Genomic DNA, 14,896 nt, shown 5'->3' with positions numbered 1-14,896 from the left:
CAAGTAATAACTGCCTCTTTCATAGCAACGAAGTCGGAGGATATCCGTCTTCTCTACTACGAAATGCTCAAATGAGATCATTTTAATAATAATTTATCTATTCATGTTGATATTAATATGAATATTTTGCTTTTGCAAACATTTACATTGAATATATTTTGATTTTACAAGTAATTACTATAATTGTATATGTTCAAACTAATTGCTACAATCGCGATGTGCAAGAAGCCCTATCCTGATCTAATACATAAAAAACCTGAAAAAGATGTTACTACTCACGAATATAAAAAATATCCGCGGTCACTATGCTCATCAAAAATTCTACGTATACAACCAGTCACTAGTGCCGATTCGGACCTTTCATCCTACGACATGATTGAGTGACCGGAGGAACTTAAATGCATGCGACTCACGCAACAGATGTGAAGAACGTTATCATCGATGCTGCACTAGATCAGGGAAAGTTATCGTGAAGATCCTCATCAAATAGGTACCCATGATGGAAGTGAATACCGTGAAAAATAGCCTGAAAAACAAAATATTTTGTTCCTAAAGACACAGTGTTATTGGTGATAATTTAAATTTTAATAATGATAGAAATTCGAACTAATAATTTGAAGTGTTTTTATTTTATAATTATAATTTTACATTCGACTTCAATAGAAAGAGTACTATAGAGAACAGAGTTTAAACACAACATGCGAAAGTACTTACATTTTTCTTCTGAAGCATCACAAGTTCCTTAAAAGATTGGGGGAAGTGAAGAGTGTAGAGAATCTGTAACAAAACACTGAACATTAGAATTTATGTTTAAATGCAAAGCAAAATTTTAAGTTGGAGATAATGAGAGATTCTTACATTTTTGGGTTTGGAGTTATCGTTGGATTTTCCCCAAAATAAAATATCGAAAAGTTGATGATGTGAAACGTCTGTAACAAAACATCAAACATTATACTTTGTTGTCAAATTTGAACAATTGAGGAAATTGAAGTAAAAAAGTATAGAAGAAGTATAAAAGTATAAAATTACTTACGATCTTGATCTCCTGGAGAGGCTTTATCCTCTTGAGCACTGACTCTAATATACCGAAGATCAATAAGAAAAGATATAAAAAAAGAAAAATAAAAGATTATCAACGCGTGTGTTTAAGTAACAATCGACGGACTCACTGATTCTAATTTCACGAATTATAATTTAAATGAATTAATAATCTAATTTAATGAGAACCATTTTTGCTCAGAAAAATATTAAAATACATATTGTGCAACAAACACTGACTCTACCAACCACATTGCGCGCGGTCACAAAAACTTTCTGAAAATAAAGCTGGTTAAAAGGAGAAGGGCAGAGTACGTTCATTTAGTAAATAGTGTTATTTTTTTATGATTTTACACTTGAGTATGCACTAAAGATAGTTGGAAAACATGAAGATCAATATTTGCAGAAATATTTATAAAAATTGTATTTTGAATGTTCACTATTAAAGCAATACATATTAGTAATATATCATGTCGTGTATTATAAATATTTGAAAATGTTTGCACCAATCAAACTCACAGCTAAATGTATTTAAAAAATCTTACACGTATGAAATGTTGCTCTGAATCATTTAATTTTGCATCAGCGTCCGGAAAAAGTATATAGTATAGCAAAGTATAATTTAGTAAAGTATGAAAACTTTGAATTTGATAATCTAATACAAGAACATACATTCATTTGAAAATATATATCATTAAGCTACTATGATTTCTACATTCGAAACAAAATATTAATTGACTTCATTTTTTCCATTTTCATCTTCGTATATCGTATAATTACAGAATTACTGTGAATTGTATTTCAAATATATATAAATCGTATAGCAAATTTTGTCTAGAATGAATAAAATGTTACCTTTCCGTGGAAATTCATTAGATTGTTCATTAGTGTTCATGCTATCTTTGCAACCAATAACCTGCACAAAAAGAAACCAAAAGTTAGAACAAATATGTCAAATGAAGGCAAATATGTAAAAGTGAATCGATGATCAACTTCAGATTCTATTAAAAAAGCGTACGAGACAAAGTACCAGTAACCGTAAGAATGAAATCGATGATCGAAGAAAGATCAGCACGAAAAGCTTCAAAAGCTTATTTGATTTCGTTATCTAGATGCTCAATGAATCGTCAAACACACATGTATTAATTAAATGATACTATTAATGAGGTATAAATGGAAGTAAAAGAATGTCAAAGAAACGACGCCATCGAAAAGACGGCATCGATAGGTTAGTAAAAGTTATGAATTTAATGGCACGTAATACGTGTTGTTGTCACGAAATTTCACAGTTGAATGACTCTTCGCGACACCTTTCGTCGTTCAGTTGAAAAAGTAGTAGGGGATGAGGTAATCCTGCCCGAACAGGCACAATAGATAAGACGAACATAAACATTGTATTTGTGTAATGATTTTTTACTTCGAATTTCGAGCTACAAGGCCTTCTACGTTTTACTTTATTTGAGAACTGAACAATTTCATTATATTACGCAGTAAAGTTACTATTTTAACTGTTGAATACGTACATTTTTAATAAATTATTGTTAATACAATTATTAGAATTGTTAAGAATTACACAGTATGAAGATAAAGTATCAACAAATAATACAAGTGTATGTGTAAAACATATAATAATAATATGTATAAATAACAATAAGTTAGTCAATTACAAGGTTATGATATTTGTACTGTTTAGAACTGAAATCAAATTTTTGGTATAAAATTATAAGTAACTTTTTTTAGCATAATATATTCTGTTTAAATGTTTATATGTTATTATTTATTTAATTGTCGAAAATTATATGTAATAATTCTTTGGATAAATTTACCTTGAGCTAAAGCCAATAATGTACGTTTTATTTTAACCATTCACAATACAAACACAAATGCAACAATTTATTTATATTCTTACATGAGAACTTACGAATAATACTTCTTTCTGGATAATTCTTCTAGATAAAACTTCCTTCTTTACAACTGTGACGTGCTCCTCTCCGCCATGTTTCCCATTCAAAACTCGATCGTGAGAAATATCGATGATTCGAGAATCGTAGGAAGTATATTACATGTTTCACCGTTGGGGCGCTGAAATCGCACATTTCACATGATCATATAACTTGGAATAGAAAATAAAAAATTCTGGTCTAAATACACAAAATTTATGAGGTATTTTTAAAAAAGAATGAATATATTCAAAAAGAATGAATATATTCACTTGATGAAAAATTGTCAATATTTTACTGAGACATAAAAAATTTTATTACAGGAGATATATTATTTTAGCCATTACATACGTACATCCTCAATAAATTATTGTTGGATTTAGTATTGGAATTGTTAAGAATTACACAGTATAAGGTTAAAGAATCAACATATATGTAGAAAATGTTATAATAGAAGGCGTGTGTAAAAGCATACAATAAAATACGTATATATATAATAATGAGTTAGTCAATTACAAGGTTATGATATTTGTACTGTTTAGAACTGAAATTAAATTTTGGTATAAATAACTTTTAGCATAATATGTTCTGTTTAAATGTTTATATGTTATTATTTATTTAATTGTCGAAAATTATATGTAATAATTGTTTGGTCAAATTTACCTCGAGTTGAAGCCAATAATGTACGTTTCATTTTAAACATTCAGAATACAAACACAAATGCAACAATTATTGATTTATATTCTTACATGAGAACTTACGAATAATACTTCTTTCTGGATAATTCTTCTAGATAAAACTTCCTTCCCTCCAACTGTGACGTGCTCCTCTCCGCCATGTTTCCCATTCAAAACTCGATTGTGAGAAATATCGATGATTCGAGAATCGTAGGAAGTATAGTACATGTTTCACCGTTGGGGCGCTGTAACCACACATTTCACATGAACATATAACTTGGAATAAAAAATAAAAAATTCTGGTCTAAATACACAAAATTTATGACGTATTTATAAAAAAGAATGAATATATTCAAACACTTGATGAAAAATTGTCAATATTTTACTGAGCATAAAAAATTTTATTACACAGATGTATTATTTTAGCCATTACATACGTACATCCTCAATAAATAATTTGGATTTAGTATTGGAATTGTTAAGAATTACACAGTATAAGGTTAAAGAATCAACATATATGTAGAAAATGTTATAATAGAAGGCGTGTGTGAAAGCATATAATAAAATACGTATATATACAATAATGAGTTAGTCAATTACAAGGTTATGATATTTGTACTGTTTAGAACTGAAATCAAAGTTTGGTATAAAATTATAAGTAACTTTTTTTAGCATAATATGTTCTGTTTAAATGTTTATATGCTATTATGTATTTAATTGTCGAAAATTATATGTAATAATTGTTTGGGTAAATTTACCTTAAGTTGAAGCCAATAATCTACGTTTCATTTTAAACATTCACAATACAAACATAAATGCAACAATTATTGAATATATTATATTCTTACATGAGAACTTTCGAATAATACTTCTTTCTCGATAATTCTTCAAGATAAAACTTCCTTCTTTACAACTGTGACGTGCTCTTCTCCGCCATGTTTCCCGTTTAAAAATCGATCGTGAGAAATATCGATGATTTGAGGAACTCGTAGGAAATTTATTACGTGTTTCACCGTTAGAGCGCTGTAATCGCACATTTCATATGAACATATAACTTGGAATAAAAAATAAAAAACACTGGTCTAAATACACAAAATTTATGAGGTATTTTTAAAAAAGAACGAAAATATTCATATACTATACTATACTATCAATTTTTTCTAATACCTTTAAATAGATGTAAATAATCAAATATATAATGAACTTTTCATCCCAATTTCCATTAATCGCTGCTGTATATCGTTGTATTCCTTCATTGATTAAGCATTATTACTTTCAATTCAATAAATAATTCTCGAAAATGATGTGGCAATACTGTCCATATTTTTTAATTTTAATTTTCATCACTAGTAGTGCTGCAGTGCAAAACTTGCCTGAATCGGTATGACAGGTTGTGACACGAAAATGGTAAGAGTCCTGCGACCCCTCAATCGTAGGCTGAAAAAAAACATTGTATGCAAAATGTATTTGTGTAAAAATTGTAAAAATTATACATAAATATTTAAATATAATAAACACAGTTTATTAATTGTTGATATAGTAAGTATCTTTCCTTATTTATCTCATGAAAATTCATGAATTTAAAATAGTTATCAAGAATATATGAAATTATTCATTGTTCCCCCTTATGTAATGGTAGTAAAAAATAAGATATATAAACTAAGATTTGTAGATACAAAAAATAATATTTTGAAGTATATTCGTAATAAAACTTAAAGATAAAATCTAAAACAAAATGAGATTAATTTCTAAGAAATTAAAAATAGAATATAGAAATAAAATATAGAAATAAAAATCTTCATAAATTATTAGTAATAAGAAATGAACAACTAATCTTCGTTTTGCATGGTGTTGAAGTTTAAGTAGAAATGAACGCAAATTTAATAAGGTGACATAATTCCTCTTTATAAATCAGAGGAAAATTAATAATCTTTGCAGAAATGATTTTTGATATGATATTACAAATGATATTACAATTATTAATAATTAACAAATTTTTAAATTTTTATTGTACACTTATACTTCTAACAACATACTGCAACCATGAATATTAAATTTTTTAAAAGCCACATTTAAGTTACATTTAAACTTCTCTGGTATCACTAAAGTAGTATTGTAAAATAAAATTAGAAAGGCATTTTTCAACTTTCCCTTAGAAAAAAATAATCTGGTTCAATTCGTTTTCAGTTTTGCAACTATGTAAATTCGGTCATTACCAAAGAATAAATAATCAATTAACATTAGTAAGTAAACGACCCTATGAAATTTGCCGAATAAATAGACGACACAACAAACAGCATGAAGTATCTACGTGAAATGCAAACAATCGAGTGTATCGAAACGCAATGAGCCCCAGGAGATTTCGGTTGAATGCTTATCAGATTTGCATAAAGATTCTGAAAGCGAGGCATTTGCCCCAAAATGCAAATCCAATGGTCGTGGTTAAAGTGGGAAACAGAAGGAAAAAGACGGTGGTCCGTGAAAGAACGGATTCACCGATTTACAACGATGTAAAATTGGATGACATTTTTTTTTTTTTCACGAAACGTTCATTGAATTTATTGAATTCTTCAATTGTGTTACAGTACTTCGTGTTTGATCTCTTTTGTAACTTGGACGAACTCTTGAGCACTAAAATTACGATAGCCGTATATCTGAAACATTATTTACGTTTTAAATTTCATGGAAGCACAACGTTCGAAGTTGCTTTGGTATGGGATCAACCAGGTAATATAGAAAATTTTCCATTTACTTCGATTCCAAGCTGCTCTGTTTTAATCGATCAATTTTAATTTGTATTATTGGGACGAGTCAACAATGTAATAAATTTATCCGAGCAGATCATCAATATTTTCACAAATGGGTGATGTTGACCAATCCGAAAGACATTTCTGCAGGACCGAAAGGTTACGTTAAATGTAATATCGCGATTAATGTGAAAGGAGAGAAATTGAAAGTGCAGCCGGATACGGAGGGCGAGGATGACATCGAAGGGTAATTTCCACTTTAAAATAATCTAACAAGTAATATCGCTTTGTGTACTATACGACATTGAAAACTCTCAAATTGAAGAACTTTAAACTTTCTGCATCTCCAGGATCAAATGAAAAAGCATCGGACTCCTTTATAGCACCAAAATTCTTCGTTAAATCGATATCCCAAATCACGAGCGTCTTTACTCTAAACCTATTTAAACACACTTTAATATTCATTATATGAAATTTCAATCTAAACTTAACGTAATTTTATAAAATTCATATTTTGGCCCAATAATTTCTTTACATTCATTAAATCATAATTTACAATTAACTGGTATAAAAATTCAACAAAATCAACAAAAATGTATCTGCCACGTTTTCTTTTCTTTTTTTTTTTTTTTTTGCTGCGATTCACAAAACAAGTGTCATGTATCATATTTGATCGTTAAATCTCCATAGATTCAAAATATTATATCATATCTATTCCAAGAGGCCTTTCCATAAATTTATTCGTTCTTTTCCCAGTAATTCAACCCCACACTGTGTCTGCTTCGCACAAAACAGAGGATAACAGTATTCCTTTTAATGTTATTCAGTATTCGCGCATATTATAAAATCAATTTAAGCTGGAAACGAATTCGATACACATTGACTTCATCGACCGATTAATGGAAATCAAATAATTGCAGGAACCTCTTGTTACCGGTCGGTGGCGAATTTCTACGTTTCAGGCAACGAGCCTGCTACATTTTTACAATTTATCGGGCCGATGGTTTGCCAGATATGAGCAGCTTATGCATGAAAAATGATTTCGAGAATATTAACCCGTTCGTTCAGATATCGTTCGCTGGAATGAAGGTGATCATTAATAAAGTCGCAATCGAGCGCGTTATTGGGCGCATCTCTACAAAATGATAACTTTAATATTTAACTGAATCATTTACAAAGTTTATAATCAACAATTGAAAAAAGTAAGAATTGAAATTGTCAATGTTCACGAATGGAAATGGAAAATGAGACGCGATAGCACGCACAAAATGACCTGTATCATTTCAACGAATTCGTTTTTAGGAAACGACGAGAGAAGCATGGCAAACTTACAGGCCGAGATTTAACGAGAAGATCACGTTCAGAGAAATGTTTCCATCTCTGTGTCAACGTGTCAGGATCGTTATCAAGCATCGTGTTAATAGCTGTCGAACGTGTGTCGTCGCTTCTTACATTCTCAATATAAGCAAAATATCGAGTCACGGGGAGAACGGTAAATTCGCGTCAGGCGTTATTGAGAATTTCTTCTCCGTGAAAATTTATCGAACGTCGAGGAACCGCGGGAAAATCAGGAAAAAAGCAAGTGTCATAGAACAACATAGTCGGAATACAAACGGCGTCGAACCGAAATCGATAAATCAAGAGACCGAACTATCGTGCATAAACTAAATTCAAATAACCAGTTTGCCAGCGAAACGTTGATTAATCAGCTCTGTTTGCTCTGTTTTATTTGCACTTTAAATTCTTCCACGTAAATTTTTCCTCGTGAACAGGTAACTCGCCTGCATTTAATGTAACCAGCGTTGTACAATGTCAGTTGAATTCGATGTACTACGGTATATTTCTTTCCTTTTTTTTTAACTCGCGCTCGTATCGATTAAATTATCCCTTCGTTTCGAGTCTACTTTTTAAATCGAAAACTAAATTGAAACATTACGAATCAATCTTCTGTTTGAACTTTTGAAGTAAAGAAATGTCGATGTCATAAATTTTCCACAACGTATTCGATGACACGTGCTCGATGAATACGGCCAGTTGTGATGAATATTACATATAATATAAATAATATTTTCTTGGTTTGTTTTTTTTCCCCCCCGAAAAGTAAAGTAGCCTGATATATCGTTTCAGGTTTCCTGCCGACTTTCGGCCCATCGTTTCTTCACTTTTATGGGTCTGGAACTACTGACAAGAACAGCTGTTTTGGCAAGTGTTCTACAGCCCTTCCTTTTTATCGCGGCAGGGTTCTTGTCTCCTTAAAAACTGAAATTGATGACTCGGAAACAACGTCTGGAATCAGCGTGGAAACAGAACTCGCGGCACCAATAATCGAGGTACTATAACGATCATTTTCCTTTTATTATGCGATTGCTCCATAACGGCAAGTTTAAAAGTTCAACTTCGAATTGCAAATTTCGATTTTTTAAAATTCATATAAATAATGTTATACAGGCGCTTTTGTTTGTATAAAAATTTAATATTTTTTTCTTTGCACCATAAAATGAATTTTTACAGTAATTAAATGCTTCAATAAATACAATGAAACGGTTTGTTTGCTAAATAGTAATCTAGCGTCACGGTTTTATTATTTTGTGTTTATCAAGAATGAGCGTGTAAAATAAGTTGACGTAATGTCGCTTCATCGATTTAACGACTCGTTTGCGTGATTCTGTATGAAACTAATGGTTGACCCTGTTATAGCGAATTTGACGTCGTGTCATCATAGTACTAGATCTTTATGAGCATTCCCTTGTCGGACAATGTTTTACGACATTTACGAGAATGATTTTGACGGTCTTAAAAGTTGTTAAATGCTAGAAAATTGGAAAACTTACTGTTAAAACACTTGAAATTCCGTATATTAAATTATTTGATCGTCTTCTCTTGAATTCACGGCCGCTAACTCGAGTCGTTTCGCTTTTCAAAGAGAAGCTTATGGAAGACGGAAGAATATTACCTGGTCGCTGTGTTGTACGATATAAGCATGATCGATCGGCGAAAATTTTGGACGAAATCAATAAGCTTCGAGGTTAGCCTCGGAAACGCCGGTAACAGACAATTTGCTCGCAGCCAGTGCTTCGACAATAACGACGGTATTGGATTCTCGTGTATACTTTCGCTAACAACTCACTCCTTTCGAATGATCGAAAATTGGGGAATCTGGGAGTAGGCACTCGAACTCCCAAAACCAAGCTACGCTTCCATTCTCCAATTACTCGTTAATACGCTTGACAAGTTTGCGCCATGCGCGGCCGTCGTTGGCAAAATGTGATTAATTTTCAACAGGAAACCAGATGCCAGATCGTAGACCGGAGTTCGAGAGCGAGACTGCGCCACGATTGACTGGAACGCTGGATGGCAAATATAATTACGTGCCCCTTGGCTCGCGAAAACCCTGCCTCTACGTTAAATCTTGGTGGCCGAATCTCGACTGGCGGATATACAATAGTAACAGCTTGGCGTTCATCGCTGATTTCCTAGTGAGTTCCCCCTCATCTCGTATCCCTCGACATCATTTCGTTTCGCATTTAATTTTCTTTCTCGTTTCGAATGCTTCATTCTTACGTTGGCAATTGGGTATCTATTATGTTATTTCTTTTCACCACGTTCTTGCGAAAACGTCACAGAATTCAGATTTCCTTCTTTGAACATTCTTGCGTTGATTTTAATTTCATTAGAAAATCAAAGTTCCTCGAGTTCAACGAAATGGACCGTATCACGTTTAGAGTTAACCACAAAGTTGACTTCATGAACTAAACGCTCAATCAGGTTGGACTTACTTTTTCCTTTTTCTTCTTCGAGGTTACCTTCTTCGAAATTCTTTTCTTTTTTTTCCCCTCGCCTCTGGCAACGAAACTTTGTCTAAAAACTTTCGAAACTTCGATCGTATTAATCCCTTGATAAAGCCGATGCACGTGTTAAAATTGCATAATCGCGATTAATAAGAGAGTGTCGTAATGGCCAACCGGGAAGTTTCATCGATTCGAAAGAAATATTTCATACAACCCCGGGTCGAGTTCTCACGGGGCAACGAGCGGGGAAAAGCCGGGCAAGTTTGTTCCGAAACTGGAACGGTGATCTCAGAATAATTTTAATTCGCCGCGACAGGAGGAAAAGTTGGATCAACTGGAGAGCATGGTGGCGCTCGAGCATCCGGACACTTACAAATTCTACAACGAGGCGATCCGCGCCATGAGGAGCCACTGCATGCATTATTTGCATACGTTAGACACAGGACGATACGACGACGAGGGTGGCACCACGAAGCTCGATCGCTATCGCGTGAATCTATGCCGTAAAGAGATTGAGAATGTCCTGAAGAGGATCAAGATCAACGGCGAACTTCCGAGTAATCACTACACGAGAATCGCGATGGCGCATGCTTATCAGTATCTCGCCAAAGTGAAAAAACTACGGGAAGATGTGAGTTGAATCGTGTTTCTTTGTCAAGAGAATTTTCTCTTTTTTTTTCCCTCTCTTATTTCGAACAATCGATATACCGTTTTTAATTTTCACGTTGACAACCGATCTTTTACCACGTTCTTGCGAAAACGTCACAGAATTTGAATTTCCATTTTTTTGTACGCTCGAACATTCTTGTGTCGATTCACGTCCCCAGAAAGTAATAAGTCAACAAGTTAAGCTAAAAGCGGTCGTTTCATGGAAAATCGAAGTGCATTGTATTATAATTTCAAAGAATCATTTGGCACAGCTCTTAGTAGTCATGAATGTTTCGTTGGGAATGAAACTATCACTCAACGTCTAATCTGCAGAAAGAGGACACTCGGTATCTGAACAGCTCAGTTACAAAGAAAAAAATATCTGAATATTCTGCTCGTCAATATAAGAATTTGAAAGTAAAGTTTATACAACATTGGTATTCTTCTACGAATTGCATAAACTTCACAAATTTCCCTGTTCAACTTAAAAGCTTCCTGGTCTACTTAAAAGTTTCATCGGGCATGTACTCAATCTAGATTTCCGTCGTCAGGAAACAGAAAGAAGAAGTTTCAAATACTCCAAAGAGTATTTCACTCTGATTTTTTTGCGTCCGTTCGATTCGCAAAAACAGAGGCGGCGGATTTTCGAAAAAAAAAAAACGAGGAGGGATTGCCTCTCCCCAATCTCTTTGCCAATGTAATAGAATTTTCTATGGAGAAAACCTGACCTTTCCCGCCGAACTCGCAGGCAAATCGCCGTGAAATATTTAAACGCGAGCGTATTTCTCATATCTCCATTTCACCGTGAGCAACACAAGACTCCTTACGAATTTACCAGCCCCAGCACAGTCTCCCGGACGTTTTCATTTGGATGATAACCGGCTCGAAGCGGGTGGCGTACGCGCGATTTCCAGCCGAAAGGATCATTTACTCGGAGGAAGTAATCGAGAGGGGGCCGTTGTGCGGTCAGAAGGTCGACGTTCCGTTGGTGCATCCGCGAGACGAGGAAGGCGCCGACTACATGGCCTGCAAACTTGAAGTTTTCCTCTGGCTGGGTAACGCCAAGTACGTGGGTGCCTGTTGGGCCTCGATTCCACCTGGCTACACGGTGGACCACGAACGAAACGTCGATTCGTTTCCCAAATATTTGGAGTACAGCCGCTTCACGGTATGACAGTTTCTCGGCCGGTGAAAATTTCGGAGCAAGGTCAAGTTTCCGTCGTTTCGCAGACCGAGCCAGGGGCTTTAATTAATCCCCGGCATTCAGCGGACGCCACCCAGAAACGAGGCTATATTTTCCTTCGCCAAGGATACCTCCTTTTTTTTAATTACCTCGTCGTACGTACCTGACGACGCGCGATCGTAATTCCCCAGAATCAACGAAGGTTTATTTGCTCTCCTCTTTGGAAAATTAAAACGTCCTATTCTCTCTTCTCTCCTTTTTTCTCATTTCTCTTCTCGGGATTATTCGCGTCAGGAGAGCTCCTGACGTTGATACGATGAAACGAAATTTCGCGACGTTACATCAGAGAAATTTAGACAATCGGAACGAGACGCGTCCCTGATGAACGTTATTTCAACATTTTCCGCAATGTAGTCCCAGAGCGCGCACACCTTTTTATCACGTTTCAAATTAAATACACGCTCGATTGTTATCTCTTGGCATCGCGAGCTTTGCGTTTGCCCTATGAAAACAGTCCTTTGTAACGCACTTTGACAAATGACTTACTCTTTGAATGCATTTTGAAATAATCGCGACATAAAACATTCTCGTTCTTTTTTTTTCTTTTTTTTTTTTTTTTTTTTTTGTTGCTTAGAAAGAGTGGTTCCTTGTCTGAAGGAGAAACTTCGTCAAAGAATTCTAGTAGCTATCACTTCCTCGTGCGTCATTCGGAACAGCGTTTAACCGTCGAAAAATTTGACTTTGATCCGTTTTAAAGGCCTGAACCGCTTCAGAAACGCACCGGCGTTGGAAATACACGCGCATACTTCGAACGAAGTGACAAAGTGAGTTTATCATTGGTCGCGTTTGCAGGCGTTTCAGCTACGAGCCCACATATTCCAAGGTCGCTTTGATCCCGGCATGGATGCATCCGGTTTATTGGATCCGATCGTGCGTGTCGCGTTTCACGGTTACACGGCCTCCACCAGAGTAAGTTTCATAGGTCGATAATTCACCCACGCTTCCTGACGGTGGCGCGTGAACTCGTCGCCGTTATTATTACCACGGAGATTTCCTCGGTCCCACTCCTCGTTAGAATATCGTTATTTATAAGTGGATTTCCACGGGATTCAATGGCAATCTGTTTCACGCGTTGCGACCCGAGCGCCTTTCGAACCTTCATCCCGAGCATTTTAATCGTCGTAATATTTTCCGAAGCTTCTACGGTTCTACCAGAAACTCCACGAAATCCGCCTCTCCGCGGCGAATCTGATTTCGAACATTGGAAACGTTCTGAATTTTTCAGGTTATTAAGCAGACTCTCGATCCGTTCTGGGATCAAACTTTAATACTGCCGCCGAGGACTGTTCACGGAACGAAGGAGTATATTAAATCAAACCCGCCGAAAGTTACTCTGCAGGTGTACGATCTGGATTTACTAGTGAGTCGATTTTTCTTTTAGAAATTTCTTGTAGAATTTTTATAATGAATTTCCGAATGGAATGAAACTCGTGATGAGTGTCGTAGGAAGAACAAGTACAAAGTACTCTACTTTCCAGTAATTTGAGTGAATCAATAAAAATCAAATAATCTCGAATGTGAAACCTACAGCCTTTTTCAAATTTTCTCACTGTTAAACGCAATATTCAGTAGTGTGAACAAACTCTGGATACTTTCATATTTTAAATTCATTTCGTTTTTTGACGCGAACTTCCACTTCGATCGAAGAAAAAGAAAAGTGTTCGAACCTCGAATTATATGTAATTTCCGACGTGGAAATAATTTACATACGAGTTACCAGGAACTGTAAATGGTTGGCTGAAATCATGACGAATCGAAATTCACAGGGCTTCAAGGAGTTCTGCGGGAGATGCACAGCTATCCCATTAGTTAAACTCGCGGAGGAAACTTACTCGCCGCCTGATTTCCCTCCGAAACTTGAGTGGTACAAATTTAAATCGCAAAGGGATTGCAGCGGTTCGGTGCTCGCTGCCTTCGAGCTCATAGAGGTAAGAGAAGCAATACTAATCGATATTCGACTTGTCAGAGAAAGAGAGAGAGAGAGAGAGAGAGAGAATCTTTTCCACTTTCGCGCTAATGAACCTTTCTGTCATCTTTTGCGTCGATTGATTTCGAGATTAATATCCTCCTCCCACACGTGCTTTATCAATCTATTCATAAACGCGAGCGCAAATCAAAATACAAAGGTTAAGTTACAAAAATAACGGTGGTCGCGTGAGTGTAAATGAAACTCAATGATCGATGGTTCTTTGGAAAATTTCATTATTCATTAACCGTTGGAGATAAACTGGTACGAATCTCTGTGTAAATAATTTACAACTGTGTGATGATTGCAATTGATATTTTCATTTTATCATAATCCGTCAGAGATCACGTTCGTGTTTCTTACATTTGTGTACACGAGATATATTTAACAATAAAATAAGTGTTTATTTTACAAGCAATGCAAAATATATAAAATATAAGATAGTTTATTATAAACATTCTGTTTTGTATTCTGTCCGGTCTTACCGAACACAATGAGGGTCAAAATGTGATGCGACAAATAAATTCATCGAGCCAGGGACAATAAACTCCTGTCTTGTCGCGACCGTATTTCATATTTCAAACTGACATTTCCGTATTGTAGTCATATTTGACTCTTAATTCCAAGGCTCGATGAGTTTCTTTATCGCATCGGTTCCCACCATAAACAGGACACTAATAAACCGGCAGGACACGGAAAATAAAACCGTTAGTTCCAAGAAGCAATTATCACATTTACTTCTTGGAGCTGACCCTGAAAATGTTTGAAAAAACCCACCTTTCCGATCACAGGATCGGAAAGGAAACAAAGAGGGCTCGGATATATAAAAGCCGACTCCGAAACAAAATA

The 14,896-nt window shown here is 35.0% G+C and overlaps 2 protein-coding genes across 2 annotated transcripts in view; one reads left to right on the top strand and one right to left on the bottom strand.

Annotated features, from left to right (window-relative positions):
- Positions 1–229: 229 nt before the first annotated feature.
- LOC122535608 lies at positions 230–3,134 on the bottom strand. Its single transcript, XM_043667291.1, has 6 exons — positions 3,102–3,134; positions 2,865–2,870; positions 1,894–1,954; positions 859–929; positions 715–777; positions 230–526 (listed from the first exon to the last, which is right to left on the bottom strand). Exons 1-6 carry the CDS (start codon positions 3,132–3,134, stop codon positions 455–457), a joined length of 306 nt encoding a protein of 101 aa, XP_043523226.1. The 3' UTR covers positions 230–454.
- Positions 3,135–6,000: 2,866 nt separating this feature from the next.
- The window catches only part of LOC122535607 (otoferlin-like), a 17,319-nt gene continuing 8,423 nt past the window's right edge, over positions 6,001–14,896 (top strand). Inside the window, exons 1-13 of the mRNA XM_043667290.1 lie at positions 6,001–6,165; positions 6,241–6,382; positions 6,496–6,649; positions 7,323–7,491; positions 7,705–7,894; positions 8,530–8,732; positions 9,326–9,491; positions 9,685–9,878; positions 10,507–10,821; positions 11,677–12,006; positions 12,874–12,990; positions 13,307–13,441; positions 13,848–14,009. Of these exons, the coding sequence (XP_043523225.1) occupies positions 6,001–6,165; positions 6,241–6,382; positions 6,496–6,649; positions 7,323–7,491; positions 7,705–7,894; positions 8,530–8,732; positions 9,326–9,491; positions 9,685–9,878; positions 10,507–10,821; positions 11,677–12,006; positions 12,874–12,990; positions 13,307–13,441; positions 13,848–14,009 (2,442 nt within the window). The remainder of the gene's footprint in view (positions 6,166–6,240; positions 6,383–6,495; positions 6,650–7,322; positions 7,492–7,704; positions 7,895–8,529; positions 8,733–9,325; positions 9,492–9,684; positions 9,879–10,506; positions 10,822–11,676; positions 12,007–12,873; positions 12,991–13,306; positions 13,442–13,847; positions 14,010–14,896) is intronic.

This window comes from Frieseomelitta varia, unplaced genomic scaffold, assembly GCF_011392965.1.
Source record: "Frieseomelitta varia isolate USP_RPSP 00005682 unplaced genomic scaffold, Fvar_1.2 scaffold_742, whole genome shotgun sequence".
Lineage (NCBI taxonomy): Eukaryota > Metazoa > Arthropoda > Insecta > Hymenoptera > Apidae > Frieseomelitta > Frieseomelitta varia.
The sequence above is the reverse complement of the archived record's forward strand: the minus strand, read 5'-3'. Positions and strand labels throughout refer to the sequence as shown.